The sequence below is a fragment of the Aulonocara sp. 'chitande type north' Nkhata Bay genome, linkage group LG6, assembly GCF_057382095.1.
Source record: "Aulonocara sp. 'chitande type north' Nkhata Bay isolate Kocher_YH1m ecotype deep benthic linkage group LG6, A_spYH_male_GT1.1, whole genome shotgun sequence".
NCBI classification, from domain to species: domain Eukaryota; kingdom Metazoa; phylum Chordata; class Actinopteri; order Cichliformes; family Cichlidae; genus Aulonocara; species Aulonocara sp. 'chitande type north' Nkhata Bay.
Window position 1 is genome coordinate 12588733 of NC_141349.1, and position 24201 is coordinate 12612933.

Sequence of the window (24201 nt, forward strand, 5' to 3'; positions counted from 1 at the left end):
TGATTGTAGGCATCACGCACAGAAACCTTCGTTTCTACCAAGAGAGAGTGTGAGGATGAGGAAACCCCACCATGTTCCCAAAGGACATCCCAGATTTACCCCTCCTATAACAGTAACAAAAGCCAAAGGCTCAAAACTTTTTTTGTATGTCTTGTTTTTTTTCTTGAATAAATTTCATCTAGGTCATAATGGATGGAAAAACAGAAGGACTAACATGACTGTTTTATGTTCAGCAGGCATAGAAAGCACTGGATGTCTGGGGGTCTGGGTCTCTTCCATTCCTGCTTCATGTCCTGGGGGCATATGGCTCCCTACACCTACTATTAGACATTTAGATGGAGAAATCTTATGAACACAAGAGCTCTTACACACAGAGGTGTACAAACAGGTAATCACAGATGCACAGTATCTTGGTCGGCTGCTGCCTCTAAACACATAATGCATTATTAGTACTCTATGCTGCTCAGTAACATTTAATATTTATTATTTACTGTTACTTTTGCATATGTTGGTTGTTGCTGTGGTTTCCCTGCTGTTGTTTTTTTTTGCTCATTTTTTTTCAGCAGATTTTCAGTGTCTTTTCTCTCTCTATCTCTCCTCTCCTTCTGTTAACTGTCTTCCAAACTTCTCTTTCCTTTTTCTTTCTCTTTCCTCTCCCCGTCCTATCTGTTCTGATTGTAATAACTCATAATAAAAAATCCTCTATTTTATCTATCTATCTATAAAAACTATTACTATCAAGTGGACCAGGACAGCAAAAGCGGAACTTGGTCAACTTGGGAACATAAATCTGCTGGGCTTTTTCTTGGGCTTCAGACAATAATTCTGATTGCCGGGCAGGACAGGCAAGGACAAAAAGAAAAGAGAGTAAACATGAATGTCCTTCCTCTGTGGTTCTTTTGCTGTCTGCAGGAAGAACAATGGGGCTTAGTTGTCTTGTGCTGAATATTTTAGATGTTCAGGTAACTTTCAGTCTCAATGACTGTTCTAAGTATTGATATTATTCCTCTACATTTATGTATATATATGTATGCTGTATGTATTCATTACTTTTTCTAAAACTCTCCTGCTCAAACCTGATGGAGTGCAATAAAAAATGGCACAAGAGTTAAAATGCTTAAAATACAAACATTTTTACAAGGCATGTTTACAGCCTGTTAAAATAATAATAATAACAATAATATTAATAATAATAGTGACCATTTGGAAAACATCACCATTATTAAGCACCAGTCTAGCTTGTTCTGCTCTTTAGCAGTTTGTGGTCTGTCCACCGTAGGCTGCCATTATCACAGCTCATGATCTCAGCAGCAGTCTCTGCAGATGGCGCTTGCAGGTTATGTTTTCAGTAATATTTTCCACTGAACCCTGTTATTATCTTTGAGTTAGCACGCAAAAAGACTCTCTGCTAGAAACTGATTGCAATCGCAGCAATGCACATGCAAGTGTGGGGGCTGGGTGAGGAGTTTACAGATGAAAAGCCTTTTATCTCTGCTTGTTGCCACAAATAAAATAATTTCTAAATCAGGTTATTTGTCTTTATACTGTGACACTGATATCTGTATTTGTAATTGTCATACTTTGTAAATCCAAATTTTCAACAAGGTTTACATATATACACAAAAACACATCATATGTTTATACATATATAAAAGTGACAAAGGGCAGCGCTAAGTGGCAAAATTCACCAGTGATATAATGATATAAGAACAAACCGTCAATGAAATAAAAATTACTAACAGCAATGAAATGGTTAAATGTACAGTTCTGAAAAAGACATAACAAGGTTTCCAGTTGTTACGAAATAAATAAGAGTAACAACTTGGACTTAAATATTCTGCACTGTGACAAAATCAAGGCTATAATGCAGTGACATTCCCGCATTTCAGTGTCTTCTGCTATAATAGCACATGCACACAAGGGTCATCCCCACAGCAAACACTACAGTTGTTGTATCCCTTTGTTCTTGGATTATAGTGAACAACCTTTCTTTGTGTGTAATTGCTCTCACGGTTAGAAAAGGGAGACAAAAGGCACGTGACCTGCTAAAATAGAATAAAAATAAAAATACATGAGCATAATATTTACATGATCATGAATTATTCCATTCATATGAGTAACATGTGAAGCCCATCGAACTGCCTAATCTAATTTTGTCGAACACAGCAAAAAGGTAAAATGAAGATTCAAGTGTGATGCACAAAATTTTAAATGACAGTTGCAGAGATGTGTTAAAAGGCTTGTTCAACACCATGTGGGGTCTGTTTCTGTTGAAAGGACAACAGATTCTTCATCAGAGCTCGTGTTATTTCTATACTTCACCACAGTGTAATCAGCATGCTGCTCTTCTCTTGGCTGAAGTGGCTCTATGGTAGACAAAAGAGGATCTGTGTGGTTTTTAAAGAAGTAGACTTTGCTGTAGAGGACTTCATCCTCCACCTGTGGCTCACCTAAGATGTCTTCACGCACAGGATCAGGATTTAGCTAAGAACAAAAAGCGATACATCATAATTCACTTAAAGATTTGACTCCTTTGACTCTGTAAGAAAGATCATTCAGTATGAAAATGTGTTTTCCAACTCTACAGTAATCTTTACCTCCACTATGTTGTTTGATGTTTCGTTTGTGGAAGACTGACTCGTAGTCCTCTTTTTTCTGATTATTGAAAGTAATAAACAGAAAAAATAAGTGAGTTCATGCCAGAGATAAAATGTTGTCACTTTGAATCAAACACCGTGTTGCGTACCTAATCAAAAAGAAGAAAAGGAGAAGTATTGAAACCAGAACTATTACAGAAACTCCAATTGTCCATGTTCCTGTGATACTTTGGACAGTGAGAGTCTTTGGAGCAGAGCTGATATCTTTGTTGGTTTTCACAGCACAGGAGTAGCTTCCTGCATCCTCCCTCCTGACTGGGTCTAGGATCAGGTGTTTGTTCTGGTTCTCGCTTGCGGTCAGAGGTCGACTGTTCAAGTACCAAATGTAGTTTGTGTTGTCAGTCAGAGGACATCTGGTGCTGCAGGTCAGTGTGACTCTCTGACCCTCTGTCACCACTGCAGAAGGACTCATCTTCACTCTCAGCTCTGAAAGACGAACATTTAACAACAACAATAATAATAATAGTAATAATAATAGTATTAAGGCAAGACATGAAACTCTTCCAAATCGCAACATGAATTACTCACAAAACATGAGTTTTAATTGAGGCCTGACTGCAGGCAGACCCTCCAGTCCTCATATTCAGTTAAATAATAAAACATTTATTTGACTTTGAGTAGTTTTCAGTTTAAATATTATATTTTCTTAGGTTAGGGTGTCATTCTAAATGTGTGTTTAAGATTTCGTTGTTAGTTATTCTCAGGTTTTTCCTGTCCTCCTATGTCTGTGTTTCTGTTGTTGCCCATATTTACTCAGTTTTATCTTTGTGTTTACTTTGGCCTGTTAAATTTGTGTTTCAGTCTCAGTGTTATGTTCCTGTTTTATTTTGGTAGTCTCTTGTGTTGTGTTCAGTTTTGCTTCCCTTGTCATTAGTCTGACTTATTTCACATGTGCCTTGTTTTTCCCAGCTTCCCAGTGTTCCTTGTCACGTTGCTGGTTCCTCATGTTGAGTGTGCGTCTCTGTTAGTGAGTATTTGTGTCTCTGCCTGCCATGCAACTGTGGTGGATCATAAATTTGATTAGTTTTGAAGTTGTACATCTCTGTTCCTTACATTTCATGTCATGCCCTTATTAATGTTTTATTTGTTGCTTTGACTGTTTTCGAATAGAATATGCAGTGGGAATATAGAGGGAGATAAGTAGTGAAAGTTTTGCCTGGGTTGATTGTGCATCGATCCATTGTTAATGCCTCAGGGCTCCAGTAGGTGGGTTCGCGCGCTTCCTCCTTCACTCAATACAGACGAGTGAGAGTGAGAGCTGCGTGTCTGTGCCTTTCTTTCACCTCTCCTCACTATTTCCCCTGTTTAAGGTAACTGTCATGCACAAATCTATATAAATGTGTGTTACTGTTGATTATTACATTGTTATCATTGTTCATTGTAGCGGAAGATGTGAATTGCAGACTATTTTGCTGAGAAGTTCCAGTTAATCTCTGTTGCTGCGTATGCTAGTTTTCGCTATTACTCCACCATATCATGTGAAGATTTTTCTGTTACTATCTGTATAAGTTAACTACTGAAAGACATGCAGTACTTAAAGTATTATTTCATTGCTGTGGAAAGTTAGTGACTGTGTCAGCTAACATGTGCGAGTTAAAAAGATGTTTTTGTCTAATGCTACAGTTCATGTTATCTAAAGTATTCTCATCAGCTAATGCAGCGAACAATAGTGACTTAGTTTGGATACAGTTGTCCTGAGACTGAGTGCATCCATAAGAATATTGTTTTGGTTGTATTGCTTCTGAAACTCAATACAGACGAGTGAGAGTGAGAGCTGCGTGTCTGTGCCTTTCTTTCACCTCTCCTCACTGTTTCCCCTGTTTAAGGGCACAACATTTGGAGGCACCGCTGGGATGATTGATTCGAGGACCATCCCTGACCTGTAAGAGAAATCCTCTCGTTGATCATCCCCCCCAGATGACCCAGGTATCAGAAAGGAGCATAGTAAAGCAGCAGAGACATCGCTAGACCTACGTTGGTATCTGTATCCTGAAGTGAAAAAGTGGCCACTAGGGGGCAGTAAAAGCCAATTAAGTCTGATCATTTCTCAACTGACTGCTTGTGCTAACTCCTCTGACAACATGGAGTCTGAATTAGAAAAGCTACAGCTGGAGATTAAAGGAACATTGTATCAACTGACTTTAGAGCAGCTGACTAAATTATGTGATGTACTTCAAATCTCAGGACCAGGAAAAGAGTTTGTGATTAATAGAACGCGCAGTCAGCTAGTCTCGCATTTAGTTAAGCACCTTGAACGCACCGAGCTGGCTACCCGAGAGGACGAAGGTATGTCAGAACTTCTTAATGTCCAGGACATTATAAGTGACATACAAATGGATAAAAAACAAGGTGTGAATGAAACAGTGGATCCAGCTGTTCAGGACCAGGAAAGTAGCCAGGAGGAGATAGAGACATTAAGACTGCTCTTACAACAAAAAGAGGGTGAAATGCATGACTTGATGAGGAATAGCATGAATCCTGCCTTAAGTCCTCGCACCCCAGTGAGAAACATTGTTCCAACAGCACCAAACAGTTCCATGTGGCGCAAAGATTTTAAGATATCAGGCCAAATAGGAGAGCCGGGGCAAAAAGACAGGCTGACATTCTCCAGTCTGGCCAGACAAATTGAAAGCGGGCTCAATAGAGGCTACCCAGAATCAGAAATCACTGATGCTGTAATTCGTGCTATCACGCCAGGCTTGCAGCTAAGGAGTTATCTTGAAGGAAAAGAAAACCTCACATTACCTGCTCTTAGGAGAATCCTCAGGTCTCATTACCAGGAGAAAGGTGCCACAGAGTTATACAAACAACTTACCTCTGAGGTTCAGAGTAGTAAAGAGACACCCCAAAATTTCTTGATCAGGACAATGGACTTGAGACAGAAAATCCTGTTTGCTTCTCAGGAAGTTGAGTCCAGTCTAAAGTATGATCCAGCACTAGTCCAGAGCCTTTTTATGCATACTGTCCTGACTGGTCTTCAGAATGACAATATTAAAAGTGACCTGCAACCTTACCTCCTGCAAACAAATACTTCAGATGAGTTGTTGCTCGAGAAGGTAAATATTGCAGTCGCAAATGAAAAGGAAAGACAGGACAAAAAGAAACATGCCGCTCCATCACGAGTAACAGCTGTAAATACTGTCCAGTCTAATGATTCCCCAGTGGGAAAGAGAAGCACAGCTCAAGAGAAACCAGCCCCTCTACCCCCTGATCTTCTAACAGAAATAAAGGAAATGCGTGCTGACATGGTGCTGCTGAAAGACTTGAGGGCTGAAGTTTCCCAAATCAGAGAAACCATTCAAAAGACAACCCCAGCACCTCAGCAGCCTTTCCCCATTAAGGCTGAACAAAACTGCATGCCATTTTACCACCAGCACCCTCCTGCAGCAGCACAGGAATACCACCCAGCACATGGACCTGGGCATGTGCATGGGACAGCACAGTTTCAACAAAGATTCGCACCACAGCGATATTATCCCTCACCAAGTAACCGTCCCAGATGTTTTGCATGTGTGCAGGCAGGTGAGGCATATTGCCAGCATTGTTTTAGGTGTGGGAGTAGTGAGCATTTCCATGCAGGTTGTAAAGCACCTAGACTGACCAAATCAGATAAAGGGAGCCCTTTAAACTAAGGGAGGTTGCTCCCACGGGACATGGGGCAACCGACAGCATTGAAAAGTCCCAATGTTGTGCTAACTGTGAGGGAAAGGAAGAGAGTATGAAGTTAAAATGTTGTTCTGTTTATAAAATAACATTGTACTGCTCAAAAGACTGTCAAGAGACACACTGGTCTGTGCACAGAAGGTACTGTAAGCCACATACATGTTCATCTATTAAGAAACAGGAAACACAGTCAAGTTGCAAACCAAAGTGTAGGAAAAGAAGTAATCCAGTGAAGATGCCTACTGTAAAAGAGCTTGTAGGAGAGAAATGTCTCATTCAGTGTTTTCTGCACAACCAAAGAATCCAGGCACTTTGGGACACAGGTTCACAAATTTGTGCTGTAGATGCAGCCTGGAAACAGACCCATTTGCCTGATGTCCAACTAAGAGATATAGCAGAACTAGTAGACCCACTTGAACCACTGCAACTTGAAGCAGCCAATGGGACGGAAATACCATATATTGGTTGGCTCGAGGTAAGCTTCAGACTTGCTGCTAATGATAAAGATCTGCTAATACCTGTGTTAGTGTTAAAAGGCAACCAACAGTCATGCCCCATAATTGGCTTCAATGTGATTTCACACCTAGTTGCAAACAGAGTACAGGATAAGACAAACAATAAGAATAAAGAGAAACTCGTGAAAACAGTAAAAGTAGCTTTTCCTCACCTCAGAAAGAGTAGCGCAAGAGCTTTTGTTAATGCAGTGACAGTGGGACAGCCATGTGAGCACAGTGTAAGAACAACAAATGAGAGAGTTGAAGTGCCTAAACACAGCTCCATCCAAATCGAGTGTCGAGTGCAAGCCCCACCTTTCAAAGAAGATAGAACCCTGATCTTCGAGCCTCATGAGAACCCACAGTGACCTGAAGGACTCGAGTTCTGTGATACCCTTGTTTTAGTAAAGACTGGTATGACACCAAAAATTGTCATTAGTGTACAAAATCCCACTAGCCATGACATCATACTGCCAAGTAGGACTGTTATTGGAACTGTGCAGTCTGTTGCATCAATATATCCTGCTAATGTATTCAAAACTGACTGCCTCCCTACTGCATCAGTCCGTCCCATCCAAGCTAAGAGCTCAGGTGAGAACACACCTAAAAGTGAACAATGGGACCCACCTGTCGACTTGACTCACCTGAATGACCACCAGAGACAAGCTGTTAGTCAGATGTTAAGAGAAGAGTCAGAGTCATTCTCTAAATCTGATGATGACATAGGCTGTGTTGAAAACTTGCAAATGAACATTTCGTTGAAAGATAATGAGCCAGTTGCACGGACTTATCTCTCTGTACCAAAACCCTTGTATCAGGAAATGAAAAACTACCTACAGGACCTAATAGCTCAGGGGTGGGTGGAAAAATCTAACTCATCTTACTCCTCTCCGGTAGTCTGTGTAAGAAAAAAAGACGGTACACTGTGCTTGTGTATTGACTACCGAGAACTGAATAGGAAGACTCACCCAGACCGCCACCCCATTCCCAGAGTACAAGACATCATGGACAACCTAGGTGGCAACACTCTCTTTTCTCTACTGGACCAGGGTAAAGCATACCACCAGGGGTTCATGGGCAAAGACAGTAAACACCTAACAGCTTTTGTGACCCCCTGGGGCCTGTATGAGTGGGTCAGAATCCCATTTGGACTGATGAACGCTCCGGCAGCATTTCAACGCTGCATGGAGGAGTGCTTAGAAGGGCTAAGGGATGAAATATGTGTACCTTACCTCGATGATGTCCTTGTCTTTAGCAGAACGTTTGAGGATCATGTTGAGGATGTCAGGAAAGTGCTGCGCCGACTCAGGGAGTACGGAATCAAACTCAAACCAAGGAAGTGTGACCTGTTTAGGACAGAAGTGAGGTACCTTGGCAGGATTGTGTCAGCAGAGGGAAGCAGGATAGACTCCGCAGAAACTGCTGCTGTAACAGCTTTGAAAAACAAACGGCCAGGTACTGTTGGTGAACTAAGAGCAATGTTGGGCCTACTAAGTTATTACAGACAATACATCAAGGATTTTGCCAGAATTGCAAATCCTCTGTATGACTTGCTCAAGGGACCTGCAGATGCTGAAACCCAGCGAAACACAAGATTAAAGTGGCAAACAAAGCGAAACAGGTGTAGTGTCCCTTCGAGTACACCTATTGAGTGGACCGACATGCACCAGTTAGCACTAGAGCAGCTGATAGACTGTCTAACTCAGCCCCCTGTTCTAGGCTTTCCAGAATTTTCACAGCCATTCACCCTTCACACTGATGCGTCAAACCAGGGATTAGGTGCTGTGTTGTACCAAAAGCAGAATGGAAAGCTTCGTGTGATTGCTTATGGTTCCCGCACTTTAACTGCAGCTGAGAAGAATTACCATCTGCATTCAGGCAAGTTAGAGTTTCTTGCTCTCAAGTGGGCTATCACAGAAAAATTCCGTGATTACCTATATTATGCACCATTCTTTACCGTGTACATCGACAATAATCCACTTACCTATGTACTGTCCACTGCCAAACTGAATGCAACAGGGTGTCGATGGGTAGCAGAACTGGCAGATTTTCACTTCACAATTAAATATTGCCCTGGTAAAGAAAATGTGGATGCAGACAGCCTCTCCAGGATGCCGGTAGACATGGAAACGTTTATGAATGAATGCACAGAGGAAATGGCATACGATGTAATTGGAGCAACCACACAGGCAGTGGAAAGGCAGGATGACTCCAATGTGTCATGGTCCATGGGTGTCTCAGTCAGGTGTTCAGCCATGGCCACAGATGTTTCCATCATTCCACTGACAAAAGGCCAGATCAAACAGGACCAGAGAAGTGATCCGACTATTGGACCTGTAACTCAGTGTAAACTAACACAGGAAAAACCATCACGTTCAGAACTAAGAAAACTCAGCCCACAGGTCATATGTCTCCTGAGGGAGTGGGACAAATTGGAGATGGATGAGAATGGGATCTTGCACAGAAAAGCAGCAAACAGAAAACAGTTGGTCTTACCAGAAATACACAAAAGTACTGTACTAAAGGAGCTACATGATGAAATGGGCCATCAAGGTGTAGAGAGAACATTGTCACTGATACGGGACCAGGTTTACTGGCCCTATATGCAACGGGAAGTAGAGGATTATGTGACCAGAAGGTGTGTTTGCATAAAACAGAAGAAGCCGTGTCATGAGAGCAGGGCACCACTGACTAATATTGTCACTACTCACCCATTTGAACTTGTCTCAATTGATTTCCTGCACCTTGACAAGTGCAAAGGGGGTTATGAATACATCCTTGTAGTCATTGACCATTTCACACGCTTCGCCCAAGCGTATGCCACAACTTCCAAATCAGGTAAAACGGCTGCAGACAAAATCTTTAATGACTATGCTTTAAGATTTGGCTTTCCAGCACGAATACATCATGATCAAGGTGCTGAATTTGAAAATCATCTGTTTGCACAACTGAAAAACTACTGTGGAGTTGCTGGGTCCAGGACTACTCCCTACCATCCCCAAGGGAATGGACAAGTGGAGCGGTTTAATAGGACACTACTCCAGATGCTGAAAACACTCTCAGAGAGTCAGAAAACTAACTGGAAGAACTCGCTTAACAAACTGATTTATGCCTATAATTGTACCCGCAGCGAGGTAACTGGATTTTCCCCTTTTTACTTGTTATACGGACGCTCCCCACGATTGCCAATCGACATGCTGTTCAGCTTGACCTCAGAACAAGGAGATGGCAATCATCATGACTACATGGTAAAATGGAAACAAGGCATGGAAGAAGCATATGAGATCACGAGAGAAAATGCTCATAAAGCAGCTGTAAGAAGTAAAAGACATTATGACAGCAAGGTGAAGAGCTCAGTATTACAGCCAGGTGATCGTGTTTTAATAAGGAACATGACACCTCGAGGAGGTCCAGGCAAGCTGAGGAACCACTGGGATGATGTGGTTCACACAGTCGTTCGTCAGGTCAGCAGAGATATCCCAGTTTATGAACTCAGACCTGAGAAAGCAAAAGGGAGATCAAGGATATTGCATCGCAATCTTCTTCTGCCATGTGACCATCTGCCTGTTGAAACTGAAGTGCGACCACGAACAAGGAAAAGAGCCGTGGAGACAAGTGAGGAAGTGGAACAAGCTGAGGAAGAGGATGACGATGATGAGTACTATCCAGTGTCATCTCAGCAGCCATTTGAGCCACTTTATCCTGAGACACTGAATCCTATGAGCACTGATGAACCAGCCAAACACCTTCAAACAGTGGAAAACATGTCATCTGAGACAGAGAATGAACATGAAGTACTGAACCAATGTGAACAACCACCCGACCAAGAGGAAAATTATGTCGAGGAACCATCAGTGGAGGAACCTGTTCCTGCACCTGTTCCAGACAAACACAGCAGGACCTGTGAGCAAGAGCATCAGCGACCGAGTAGAGAGCGCAAGCCACCAAAGATCTTCACATATGATCGGCTTGGTTCACCAGCTTGTTATAACCTGAGAACACCATCACATCATACACACTTCATGGTTCCACGGACTGTTCAGGCATACTGCCACTGATAACTGTATGGACTTGAGTGAAAAGAAACATTGTGATCACACACGAAACACATTACTGAACAGAGACAATGTACTTACACTCCACACCAACCGCATGGAAATGGACTGTTTAACACAGAATTCATATTCAAAGTGACTTTTGGACGTTGAACTGATTCATATTGTGCCTGCAGCTTAACAGACACATCCAAAGCACACCACATGGCTAAGGCCACTTGTATCACTCTCATGGACATTTGTCAAAGGAGAGAGTGACTGCTTTGACAAGCTGCACTAAAAGGACTTTGTTCACAAGCCAGCAGCAGACTGTGTTAATGTAACTGCATGGACACTGTAATTCATACAGACTGTATGAGAACACTGAAAGACTTTGGGTAATAACCCACACTAAAGAATGTATGAAAAGAGTTCCAGCTTGTGAAACTATTTTTGTAGAGTACATATAAGGTACAAGAAACAGTTATAGTATGCAATGGTTTATTGTATGTGGTTTTGGCGATATTAATGGTCATAACTCCACGTTTGTGCTAAATGTTAAACATTTGGATGTTGAGGACAACATCTATTCTGAGGGGGAGTATGTGGTGGATCATAAATTTGATTAGTTTTGAAGTTGTACATCTCTGTTCCTTACATTTCATGTCATGCCCTTATTAATGTTTTATTTGTTGCTTTGACTGTTTTCGAATAGAATATGCAGTGGGAATATAGAGGGAGATAAGTAGTGAAAGTTTTGCCTGGGTTGATTGTGCATCGATCCATTGTTAATGCCTCAGGGCTCCAGTAGGTGGGTTCGCGCGCTTCCTCCTTCACTCAATACAGACGAGTGAGAGTGAGAGCTGCGTGTCTGTGCCTTTCTTTCACCTCTCCTCACTATTTCCCCTGTTTAAGGTAACTGTCATGCACAAATCTATATAAATGTGTGTTACTGTTGATTATTACATTGTTATCATTGTTCATTGTAGCGGAAGATGTGAATTGCAGACTATTTTGCTGAGAAGTTCCAGTTAATCTCTGTTGCTGCGTATGCTAGTTTTCGCTATTACTCCGCCATATTGTGTGAAGATTTTTCTGTTACGATCTGTATAAGTTAACTACTGAAAGACATGCAGTACTTAAAGTATTATTTCATTGCTGTGGAAAGTTAGTGACTGTGTCAGCTAACATGTGCGAGTTAAAAATATGTTTTTGTCTAATGCTACAGTTCATGTTATCTAAAGTATTCTCATCAGCTAATGCAGCGAACAATAGTGACTTAGTTTGGATACAGTTGTCCTGAGACTGAGTGCATCCATAAGAATATTGTTTTGGTTGTATTGCTTCTGAAACTCAATACAGACGAGTGAGAGTGAGAGCTGCGTGTCTGTGCCGTTCTTTCACCTCTCCTCACTATTTCCCCTGTTTAAGGGCACAACACAACCAGCCCATGATACCTTATCCAGTGGGACTGTGAAACACTATTGCATTTGAGGCATTTGGCCATCATTCTGGTACAAATGAATCTTGATTCATTTGTCCAAATATTTCATTTTTCCAGAACATTTTAGTAAATAAACATGAAATACTTGAAATAAACTCCGGATCTTTCTTTGCTTAATGTATCTTGCTATCAGATATCCAGTTCCCTTTTGAGCCTCTGAAAATGGGGGACCGTATAAATATGATTGTATTTCCTGAACCGTTTAAGTAATTCTTTTATTAAAATGCCTCAATTGAAGATGAAAGTTGTTACAAAAATTATTTCTTTGTCGAAAAACTCATTTGTATATAATTTTAAAACTATTATATTAAATCAAGCAAAATGCCAGTTTTTACTTTTGATATTTTAACTATAGTTATTTTTCATAGCATTTACATGCTTTTAATTAAGAACAAACTTTTCATTGTAAGGGAATATTTTAACATTGTTATATAACCGAGAAAGATCTGAATAGTTCTAGCGCTACTGCTCATATTGAAATATTAATGAGTAAAGTCTGCTGACTGAGGAGTTTAGATTTACCTGTGACAATCAAAAAGACTCCAGGCAAATCAGACTGTGTCCATCCTTCATGATCTTTGTTGAATCTGAATGTGTATCCTCCTGAGTCATTCTTCTTCAGGTTGTTGATGGTCAGGATGTGTTGGTTCTTCATGTTGTCCTGATACTCCACACCACCTGCAGCCTCAATCAGCTCTTCAACTTCCACTTTATCTTTCCTCCAGTTTTTACTCCAACATTTAAACTCTGGCTTCATGTTATCAGGATGTGAGTATTCACTTGTGATGTTCACTGAAGATCCTTCCAGAGCACAGATTCTCCTGCTGACATAATTCACTCTCCAGCAGTTTTTATCCTGAACACCTGACATATAGATGGAAGATTTAATGTTGTTTGATTGGTCTGTGTTTCATTATTAGTTGAAAAGAAAAACAGATTTGACACTTACAAACTTTTTTAGATTGAAGATGTGTGTGACCTTTAACTCCACAAGAGAATGTGTCTGTTGAAGAGTTATGAGTTGAAAAATGTTGATTCTCATGATAGTTTATTTTGTTGTGATACCACATGTAGACAGCTTGATGGTCAGTCAGATTACAGCTGTTGTTACAGGTCAGTGTGACAAATCCCAAGGTGGAAGAAGCTCTCTGAACATAAACCTCTGTCGATTGAAGATAAATACACTTCTCGTCACTATTTAGATATAATCATGCGGCTCATTTAAGTCACATAATTGTGCAGTTTAAACGAATATGATATAAAGGTTTGGAGAAGTGTTTATACAATTTGTTTGTGGAAACTTCACCTCTAGGGTATGTGATGGAGCACGGCTCATCCACTGATGTCTGATTATAAGAACACATGTTTCCATAAGCATAAGTGACACTGAAGCATGTCTGTGTGATGGAATCTGGACAAAAAGAAATGAGATTTAATATTTTTACTGAGGTTATTTTTACAGTTTTTTGCTGAAGGGTTTGTAGGGACTATAAACATCATGACTCACCCACAGAGACTTGAGGGGCTCTGAGATCCTCGTAGCCTTTGACAGCACAGGAGTATGTGACTGCTTCCTCACTGCTGAGCAGCTCTTGGTACCAGGGAGACCAGTCCTCATAGAGAAACTCTCTGTTCTTGTACCAGATGTAGGCTGCAGGCTTTTCAGTCAGAGGACAGCTGCTGCTGCACATCAGTGTTACTGTCTGTCCCTCTGTGGCAGGAATCACCTTTACCTGCAGCTCTGAGAGGATGATGGAGAACAACTTATACAATGATGTCATTTGGAAAGTAAGTAATAAGTAAAAGTCACTGTACCTGTAACTACTTGGAGAGTAATTCTGTTTAGCCAACAGTTTCCTGCACTGTCTGCAGTCTTCATACAGCAGTAAGCATTTGCATCACTCTCTCTTAGATCATTGATGGTTAAAGTTGGGATTTTCTCTTCAGACATGTTGTATGTTACACGTTGTCCATCCACAGAGAGCTCACTCTGAACAAACTTGTAACCATCCCAGTCTATAGTGAACCATTTTCTGCTTGAAGTCAGATGTTGATGTGAGCAGTGCAGATCCACTGATGAACCTTTGAAAGCACAGATCCTGGTTTCTCCTCCATTAACATCTTTAACAGAAGGGAGTTAATAAATGTTTTTATCTTATTAATATGTCTTTGTTATTAATTACTTAATAATTTTCAGTACTTTACATTAGAAACTAATCTAAACTAAAATTCCTCATCTGTAAATATTACAAGATCTTTTTCTTAAGTTAATATTAACTAACGATTTTTACATAAGAACTCATAAATAATCTCTGATACCTGAAATGTAAAAGATGAGACCCACAAGCAGACGACCAGCATCTCTCAACTCCATTGTTGTTTTAGTCCAGACTTTGAGCGTAAAGCTGACAGTAAAAGCTCAAACCAAAAGATACAAAGTGAGTCATCAGACAAACTAAGCAGTACTCTTTATCAGAGCGAGGGGTGGGCTGCTGGTTCATATTCTTTGGTTTCACATATCTTGCATCTTTGAAACTAAAAGTAAACTTGCTTCCTCTTCCTTTGAATCGTTTGCATCCTTAAATGCTTTGTTGTAGCATGAATATTATTTTAATCTACATCAGTTCAATTCCTCAATAATAATGCTTTTAATTTATTTACTTGCTGCATGCAGTTGTGTTTTGAATGCATTAAATATTCAGTTTATTAAATATAAGTTGTTGAACAGAAAGGTGTGGAGGTGATAAACTGCTGAGCATATCTCAGTATGACAATTTGTAATAAACACAGCTGGAGCGATTCAGACTTTAATCTACTGTGACTATATTTTGTTTTAAAAAATATGAAACAATGAGCTATGGGGAACAATTGATTAAAAATATCTGAAATGTGTTTGAACTCACAGACTGAATTGTATTTTCCATTTCTATAAACATTTATTTATGAAGCACTTTTAACAGAAACTCATTTTCACTTTCCTATCGTTAATCACACAATAATATTCTGTAACTAATTGGACCTGAAAGTCGTGATCTATGAATCATACAGTATTAACTCATCCTGTCGTTCATAAGTAAAGTTACTCCTGTTCTTATATCAGGATTCATGTATATTATATATATAAAACACCCAGCACGCCCCTGCGGGCGGTTTATCCTTCAAGCTCGGGTCCTCTACCAGAGGCCTGGGAGCTTGAGGGTCCTGCGCAGTATCTTAGCTGTTCCCAGGACTGCGCTCTTCTGGACAGAGATCTCCGATGTTGTTCCCGGGATCTGCTGGAGCCACTCGCCTAGCTTGGGAGTCACCGCACCTAGTGCTCCGATTACCACGGGGACCACCGTTACCTTCACCCTCCACATCCTCTCGAGCTCTTCTCTGAGCCCTTGGTATTTCTCCAGCTTCTCGTGTTCCTTCTTCCTGATATTGCTGTCATTCGGAACCGCTACATCGATCACTACGGCCGTCTTCTTCTGTTTGTCTACCACCACTATGTCCGGTTGGTTAGCCACCACCATTTTGTCCGTCTGTATCTGGAAGTCCCACAGGATCTTAGCTCGGTCATTCTCCACCACCCTTGGGGGTATCTCCCATTTTGACCTCGGGACTTCCAGGTTATACTCGGCACAGATGTTCCTGTACACTATGCCGGCCACTTGGTTATGGCGTTCCATGTATGCCTTGCCTGCTAGCATCTTGCACCCTGCTGTTATGTGCTGGATTGTCTCTGGGGCATCTTTACACAGCCTGCACCTGGGGTCTTGCCTGGTGTGATAGACCCCAGCCTCTATGGATCTTGTGCTCAGAGCTTGTTCTTGTGCTGCCATGATTAGTGCCTCTGTGCTGTCTTTCAGTCCAGCTTTGTCCAGCCACTGGTAGGATTTCTGGATATCAGCCACCTCCTCTATCTGCCGGTGGTACATACCGTGCAGGGGCCTGTCCTTCCATGATGGTTCCTCGTCTCCCTCCTCTTTCTTGGGTTTCTGCTGCCTGAGGTATTCACTGAGCACTCGGTCAGTTGGGGCCATCTTCCCAATGTATTCTTGGATGTTCGTTGTCTCATCCTGGACTGTGGTGCTGACACTCACCAGTCCCCGGCCCCCTTCCTTCCGCTTAGCGTACAGCCTCAGGGTGCTGGACTTGGGGTGAAACCCTCCATGCATGGTAAGGAGCTTTCTTGTCTTTATGTCAGTGGCTTCTATCTCCTCCTTTGGCCAGCCTATTACCCCAGCAGGGTACCTGATCACGGGCAGGGCGTACGTGTTGATGGCCCGGATCTTGTTCTTACCATTCAGCTGACTCCTCAGGACTTGCCTGACCCTCTGCAGGTACTTGGTGGTTGCAGCTTTTCTAGTGGCCTCTTCATGGTTCCCATTCGCCTGCGGGATCCCCAAGTACTTGTTGCCTTCTGGTAGTTCAATCCCCTCAGTTCTGACTACCTTCCCTCTCTTCGTTAATGATCTCATTAATATATATATATATATTAGAAAGAGGAGGGAGACGAGGAACCATCATGGAAGGACAGGCCCCTGCACGGTATGTACCACCGGCAGATAGAGGAGGTGGCTGATATCCAGAAATCCTACCAGTGGCTGGACAAAGCTGGACTGAAAGACAGCACAGAGGCAGCACAAGAACAAGCTCTGAGCACAAGATCCATAGAGGCTGGGGTCTATCACACCAGGCAAGACCCCAGGTGCAGGCTGTGTAAAGATGCCCCAGAGACAATCCAGCACATAACAGCAGGGTGCAAGATGCTAGCAGGCAAGGCATACATGGAACGCCATAACCAAGTGGCCGGCATAGTGTACAGGAACATCTGTGCCGAGTATAACCTGGAAATCCCGAGGTCAAAATGGGAGATGCCCCCAAGGGTGGTGGAGAATGACCGAGCTAAGATCCTGTGGGACTTCCAGATACAGACGGACAAAATGGTGGTGGCTAACCAACCGGACATAGTGGTGGTAGACAAACAGAAGAAGACGGCCGTAGTGATCGATGTAGCGGTTCCGAATGACAGCAATATCAGGAAGAAGGAACACGAGAAGCTGGAGAAATACCAAGGGCTCAGAGAAGAGCTCGAGAGGATGTGGAGGGTGAAGGTAACGGTGGTCCCCGTGGTAATCGGAGCACTAGGTGCGGTGACTCCCAAGCTAGGCGAGTGGCTCCAGCAGATCCCGGGAACAACATCGGAGATCTCTGTCCAGAAGAGCGCAGTCCTGGGAACAGCTAAGATACTGCGCAGGACCCTCAAGCTCCCAGGCCTCTGGTAGAGGACCCGAGCTTGAAGGATAAACCGCCCGCAGGGGCGTGCTTGGTGATTTATATATATATATATATATATATATATATATATATATATATATATATATATATATATATATATATATATATATATATATGATTATGTAGCCTGTCTCTAGTTACTTTCTTTAAGGGTAACCATATGCAACCAGTGTTTGAGTTGTCTGATTGAATTGTATTCTGGCTTTGAAGAGGTGATATTAATGTTATTGTTGCAGCCCTGTAGTGGTTTAACTTGTCACTTGTCCTGTCGTATTCTTGTTCGTTTAATGTCACTGCTAAGTGTGGCTCCACAGTCAAAACGTCTGCCAGTCTTTAGCCTTTTTTAGCCGCACCCAGAAGGAAAAATAGGATTTGAACCATAGAGGTAAACACTGGTGACAAGAATTTTGTTTTAAATTCACTCTGTTTTTGTTTTTGTTTTTTGGTCTTACTGTGCTGCATGAAACACTATCATATATAAATAATTAACATATAAAAGTCATATATATCATGTATTACTTTTATAAAATAAGTACTTTACTTGTTGCTGTGTCAACTTTAAGATAAATCCAGACAATTTTGGGTGACTTCTTGAAGTTGGTTAGCAGTTCAGGCCATGTCCACCAGAGGACACCATTATAACTCTTCATCTCAGCAACATTTTCTATTGTTCTCTGCCTACTTCTTTTCAAGTTCACAGACAAGATAAGTTAGGTATAAATATCTGTAGTTATTTCATTATCTTATGTTGCAGATTTAAAAAAAAATGGTTGATCTTTATTTTTGTTTAAATAATTGGGCCCCACAACGTAAAAGGACCCAATTTTACTTGTATTTGTTTTCTGTCATTTGCATACAGTTACAGTGGTGGATGCCCAAAGTTTGGAAAAATAAATTTAACATATATACAAATGATCCCTGTAAGCCAAACGCTCAGGCTTCAGACTTTATTGCCTTTGTTTTTCTTTTCTTTATTAAGGTTATCAGTTTCACTTCTCGAACAAATCGTAACAATTTGAATTTTTACAGGTAATTTTTAACAAATCATGGTCTACTTTCAAGTAGTCAGAGCCTTCAGTGAATTTTACAGTAAAACATAAATAACAGCTTCAATACTTCATATGTATTGTGTATGTATATTGTTCTATGCAGTATCTTCCATTACTGCTCCTAGAACTGCACGCTTCTGTACAGAGACCCTTGATGTTCTGCCTGGAATCTGCTGAAGCCACTCATCCTGATTTGGGGTGGCAGCTCCTCATGCTTCTATTACTACTAAGACAATTTGGACTTTACCTCCAGTTGGTCCTTAAGCCCCTGGTACTCCTTGATTTCATTGTGTTTCTGATTTCTGATCTTGCTGTTAGCTAGAATTGACACATTTATCCAACTATGGTCCTCTCGTCCTTGCAAACCACAAATTGGTCTGGTTAGTTATATATTATATATATCATATTATTATATTATGTTATATATATTCTGTATAATTTTGTCTTTATATGACCCTACACCCTCCTGAGAACCAGCTGTGGCGAGAATAAGGCACGGCGGGACCACGGAGTATCATTCGGATATGTACATCTCAACACAACACACCCAAACCCCTGAATCCCCGTGTTTTAACTAGGCGGGCGTGATTAAGGATGCCGTGCAGGTGCATCCGCCCTCCCTTCACGGCACCGCAGACCACGCCCCACCACACCAGCCTATTCATTTATGGCCTCTGTAATGGACATTTGTTTTTGGTCACATTCACAATATATGGAAACACAAGTCCATTTTATTTATAAAAAAATGTGTGAAAACAGAATGACAAGTTGCTAATACAATGACATGAGTGACATGTGTGATCACTCCAGCTTTACATGTTCTCTCCTCTGCCTGTTCCTGTAAAAATAGCAAAAATTAAAAAAAAAAAAAAAAAACCCTGACCCTAAGAGCAATCATGTGTCCCGTTGGTGCCATTCTAGATTGCTGGTCAGAAAGATTTCTGGTGCCAGTAAGCAAAGAGACAATGCCCCGAGATAGATTCATTTTAATTATGCAACACCTTCAATTTGATGACAAGGACACGCGGGCAGAACGGGTGAAAACAGATAAATTTGAGGCAATCTCTGACATCTGGACACGCTTCAATGAGAACTGTGCTAAGAGTTTCATTCCAGGAGAACACATGACCATAGATGAACAGCTTTTCCCTACCAAGGTTCGGTGTCCATTCACACAGTATATCGCAACCAAGCCAGACAAATTTGGGATCAAGTTCTGGATGGCCACGGATCTGGAGACCAAATATGTCTGCAGTGCATCTACTTGGGAAAGGACCCCAGTCGTCAGAAGGAAGAGAGGCTGGCAGAGAACGTGGTCATGAAACTAGTGGAGCTGTTTTTGGATGATGGGAGAAACGTCACAACGGACAATTCCTTCACTTCACTGTCGCTGTCGCACAGACTACTGCAGCGCAAAACAACGTTACTTGTGCCAAGTAACGTTGTTTTGTGGACTTTATTCACCGTGCCGGTGAATAAAGTCCGCCGTGAACTTCCTCAAATTGCAAAAGACACTGCACAGCGAGAGGAATTCTCCACTTCAGTGCTTAGAAGTGGCGGTGTCTCCTTCACAATTTATGGACCTAAAAAAACCAAGACTGTGTGTGTTCTTAGTTCCATGCACTAAGATGTGACGATCAGTGACGGCAGAAAGAGGAAACCCAAAGCAATAAGAAACTATAACCACATGAAGGTATGCGAATGTGTGTATAATTTTACATCAGTGCTACAATGTTTTCTGATGTGTGCTATACAGGCCTATAGAAAAAACATATACTCATGACTCTCTCTCTCTTCTTTTACAGTGTGGTGTAGACGTGTTGGACCAAATGGCACGCATGTATTCTGTAAGAGCAGCAACACGCAGGTGACCAGTAGCGGTTTTCTACAATATGCTGAACCTGGCGGTGGTGAATGCCTACATTTTGTATAAGGCATGCACAGGGCGGACAGGCAAAAGAAGATTGTTTCTGAGTCTTCTAGCTAAGGAACTTTGTTGCCGATTCAAGCAGCACAAGAAAATATTAGCACAGAGTGTGTGTGTGTGTGTGTGTGTGTGTGTGTGTGTGTGTGTGTGTGTGTGTGTGTGTGTGTGTGTGTATATACACCGTGTATACAGAAGGTAATCAAGGCCTTTTACAGCACAGGAGAACTTGTCTGTTGAATAGCTTTGAAATGAAAATTGTTGATTCTTGTAATTTCTGCTTTCTGAGATGATAAATATAGTTTTAATGAGTCACTTTGACATAATGTATGTAATTTTATTTTTGGTGTTTGGTGTTAAGAAAAAGGAGTAATTAAATATGGCTTGCTAATACATGTATTAATAAAGGTAATATGTGAGCTTTATATTTTTTGAAGAAAAATGAGATCAAACTAATATATTAGAGGTTTGGTGGAAGATGTTTGCTTATTTGTGAAAACTTCACCTCTGGGATATGTGATGGAGCACGGCTCATCTACTGATGTCTGCCTGTAAGAACATATTTTCCCTTTAGCATAGGTCACACTAAAGCAGGTTGCTGTGATGGAACCTAGAAACAAAGAAGTGATCCTGATTGTAATGATTTGCTGTATGACCCATTCTGTTTGTTTTGTAGCAACCATAAACATCATGACTCACCCACAGAGACTTCAGAGGCTCTGAGATCTTTGTAGCCTTTGACAGCACAGGAGTATGTGACTGCTTCCTCACTGCTGAGCAGCTCTTGGTAAAAGTGTGTTTGCATCACTCTCTCTCAGGTCATTGATGGTTAAAGTTGGGTTTTTCTCTTCAGACATGTTGTACGTTACACCAGGGCCGGCCCGTGGCATAGGCCGTATAGGCAAATGCTAAGGGCGCCGTCCATCAGGGGGCGCCACGCCAGTGCCACAAATGTTGAAAAAAAAAAAAGTTGGTACTATTATTTCTAAATACAAAAAATAATCCCACGTTAATTAAAATGCAAAGTAAAGCTTATTTAATAGAAATATTATTTGTTACAACATTACACTACACTGCTGATGTAGGGGGGCGCCACCTAAAATCTTGCCTAGGGCGCCAGATTGGTTAGGGCCGTTTCTGCGTTACACGTACAGAGAGCTCACTCTGAACTTACTTGTAACCATCCGAGTGTACAGTGAACCATTTTCTGCTTGAACTCAGATGTTGATGTGATCAGTGCAGATCCACTGATGGACCTCTGAGACCACAGTAATAGTAATTAATTAGTTAATTAATTAATTAATTAATCCAGCATAAATTCAGATTATTAATTTACTAAATATGTAATGAGTAAGTAACTTAACCTTACTTAATAATCACTTATAGCTAAGATGTACAAGATGAAACCCAGAAAAGTTTAATGAGCATCTTTCAAAAGATTCATCTTCATCTTCGAAGCATAAAGTTCACAAAATCAAAGAAAGGGAAAAGAAAAGACATAAGAGTCAAAGAAGAAATCTCAGCCTTTTACTGGTGGGAATTTTAAATGTTGATTATCACCTTAGTAAATATACATTACTTTTTAAAAATTTGTGTTATGATTTTAACGGTTCTTCCTCTCAACTGATGTGGTAGTGATAGTCAGTTTTGCCAGGAGATGGCAGCGTAGCTTAAGTAAGTGTTGCTAAAACCAGTCGAGATATTCATGAATAAATTTAAGTGAAGCTTTGAGCTCCTTTTACCACTTAGCTGCAGGTGCATCTACGAAAAACATGAGTTTGAATTCTTTACTGGTAACTGGTCAAGGTGTGAGCTTTACCTCAAAGTCAAGGTCACCAGGAAGTTTAAAAAATAAATTAATACAGATTTTATACAGCTTATTCTTCTGTGATTTGTGAGTACAGAGGAAATGTATACTGACTGTGACATCATCATTTGACTGTTGCATTCCTTCTCTTTTCTTTTTGTCTCGTTCCTCATTCTCACTCCAGCAGTTTCAAAAGGCATCCAAGTCACTGAAATTTTCCCTTAAGCTGTGCAATAAAAAGAACCTTTAATACAACCAGACCATCAAGAATATATTAGGTGCAGCTGAGATGATGGTGATGATGAACCAGTTCTGAGTCCTCTGAGTCTGGGATCAAGATTTTTACCTTCTGTTCCATCCACAATAATGTACAAAGTGATAATACCTAAAATAGAACATTTATTAGAACTGAACACATTTATTTGTGTCCAGTGAAAAGTTCCTGGATTTTAGTACGCCTGATTTCAGACAATTTACTGGTTTGCTTGCCTTTATATGAAGCTAAATCTGACAAAGTTTTGAGGCTTCCTCTTATTTGGTGTGAGAGAGCCTGACAGAGACAGAGTGTCTCAAGTTCAAGAGCTGCTAAGTCTTTAAATATCTTAGTTTCAGTTCCTATAAGGAACTGCATCATCGCAGAAGAATTTTGGCCAACCCTTCTTTACAGCATTGCTTCAGTTTGCAGACATGTTTTTATGCACATCCCTCTTAATGACTCAACACAGTTTTTCCATCAGGCTAAGGTAAATGGCCTGCATTTGTATAGCGCTTTTCTAGTCCATAGGACCCCAAGCGCTTTACACTACATTCAGTCATTCACACACACATTCACACACTGGCGATAGCAAGCTACATTGTAGCCACAGCTGCCCTGGGGCGCACTGACAGAGGCGAGGCTGCTGGACACAGGCGCCACCGGGCCCTCTGACCACCACCAGTAGGCAAACACGGGGTTAGTATCTTGCCCAAGGACATTTGGCATGCAGCCAGGATGCAGCCTGGGATCGAACCACCGACCTTCTGATTAGTGGCTGACCTGCTCTGACACCTGAGCTACAGCCACCCCTAAGGTCTGGAAAGACTGGACTGGACCATTGCAACACTTTGATTCTTTTCTTTTTAAGCCATTCTGTTGAAGATTTGCTGATGAGCTTGGGTTCACTGTCCTTTGTATGACTCATTTTACTCTAGGCTTTAGCTGTCAGACAGAGGACTTTAAAATATTTTAGAGTCAAATGTGAGGGCCATGGCCACCTCAGTGACTGGAAGGTCACTGAGCTCCGATACACATATTATGAATATACTTCATTTTGTTTGATTATTTATTTGAATCAAGTTTAAATCACGTTGTCGTTGGTTTAGGACGCCTTAGCTGCACAGCAGCTTGTGACAATCAGAAGCCACACCTTAGCTATTAAGAGTGGCTCATGGTCAAAGTTCCCATTCATTTTACCTGAATCCCTGAATATCTCACTTCATAATCATTTATTTTCTTAATACATTAATTTCAACTTCCTGTGTCTCTTCCTCACTTTTTTATTGGGATTGTTGTCCCTACAAAAGCACCCCACTGTGACTGTGAGGGCTTGTTAGTAGTTGTTACTGATTGTACTGCTGACAGTGCAGTGACAGCAGCCCCAACAGCTAACATACCGATTCTTTTGATTTTACTATTTTTTCTTTTTGTTTTTTGTTTTCTCTTAACTTGTCAACTCTTATCCTTTCTCATTTCTTCAAAATTTAATTCTGTTCTTCAAGGTGCGTATCGCAGATACGTGAGGGCCCA

At 41.2% G+C, this 24201-nt stretch overlaps 2 protein-coding genes across 2 annotated transcripts; one reads left to right on the forward strand and one right to left on the reverse strand.

Annotated features, from left to right (window-relative positions):
- Positions 1-2244: 2244 nt before the first annotated feature.
- Positions 2245-14726, reverse strand: LOC147327370 (B-cell receptor CD22-like). Its single transcript, XM_086297523.1, has 9 exons — positions 14672-14726; positions 14168-14473; positions 13860-14093; positions 13659-13763; positions 13302-13514; positions 12875-13216; positions 2747-3083; positions 2598-2655; positions 2245-2484 (listed from the first exon to the last, which is right to left on the reverse strand). Exons 1-9 carry the CDS (start codon positions 14724-14726, stop codon positions 2245-2247), a joined length of 1890 nt encoding a protein of 629 aa, XP_086153649.1.
- LOC147327371 (uncharacterized) lies at positions 9516-10951 on the forward strand. Its single transcript, XM_086297524.1, has 2 exons — positions 9516-10278; positions 10381-10951. The coding sequence occupies exons 1-2, from the start codon at positions 9859-9861 to the stop codon at positions 10870-10872; spliced, it is 912 nt and encodes a 303-aa protein (XP_086153650.1). The 5' UTR covers positions 9516-9858; the 3' UTR covers positions 10873-10951.
- Positions 14727-24201: the final 9475 nt, after the last annotated feature.

Coding starts and splice junctions, on each gene's coding strand:
- LOC147327371 (XM_086297524.1), top strand. CDS start 9,859: ATGCTGAAAACACTCTCAGAGAGTCAGAAAACTAACTGGAAGAACTCG. Junction 10,279..10,380: donor TTCACACAGTCGTTCGTCAG/GTCAGCAGAGAT, acceptor GACCATCTGCCT/GTTGAAACTGAAGTGCGACC.
- LOC147327370 (XM_086297523.1), bottom strand. CDS start 14,726: ATGGAGTTGAGAGATGCTGGTCGTCTGCTTGTGGGTCTCATCTTTTAC. Junction 13,515..13,658: donor CTCCATCACATACCCTAGAG/GTGAAGTTTCCA, acceptor TTCAATCGACAG/AGGTTTATGTTCAGAGAGCT. Junction 2,656..2,746: donor CTTTTCTTCTTTTTGATTAG/GTACGCAACACG, acceptor TTCAATAATCAG/AAAAAAGAGGACTACGAGTC.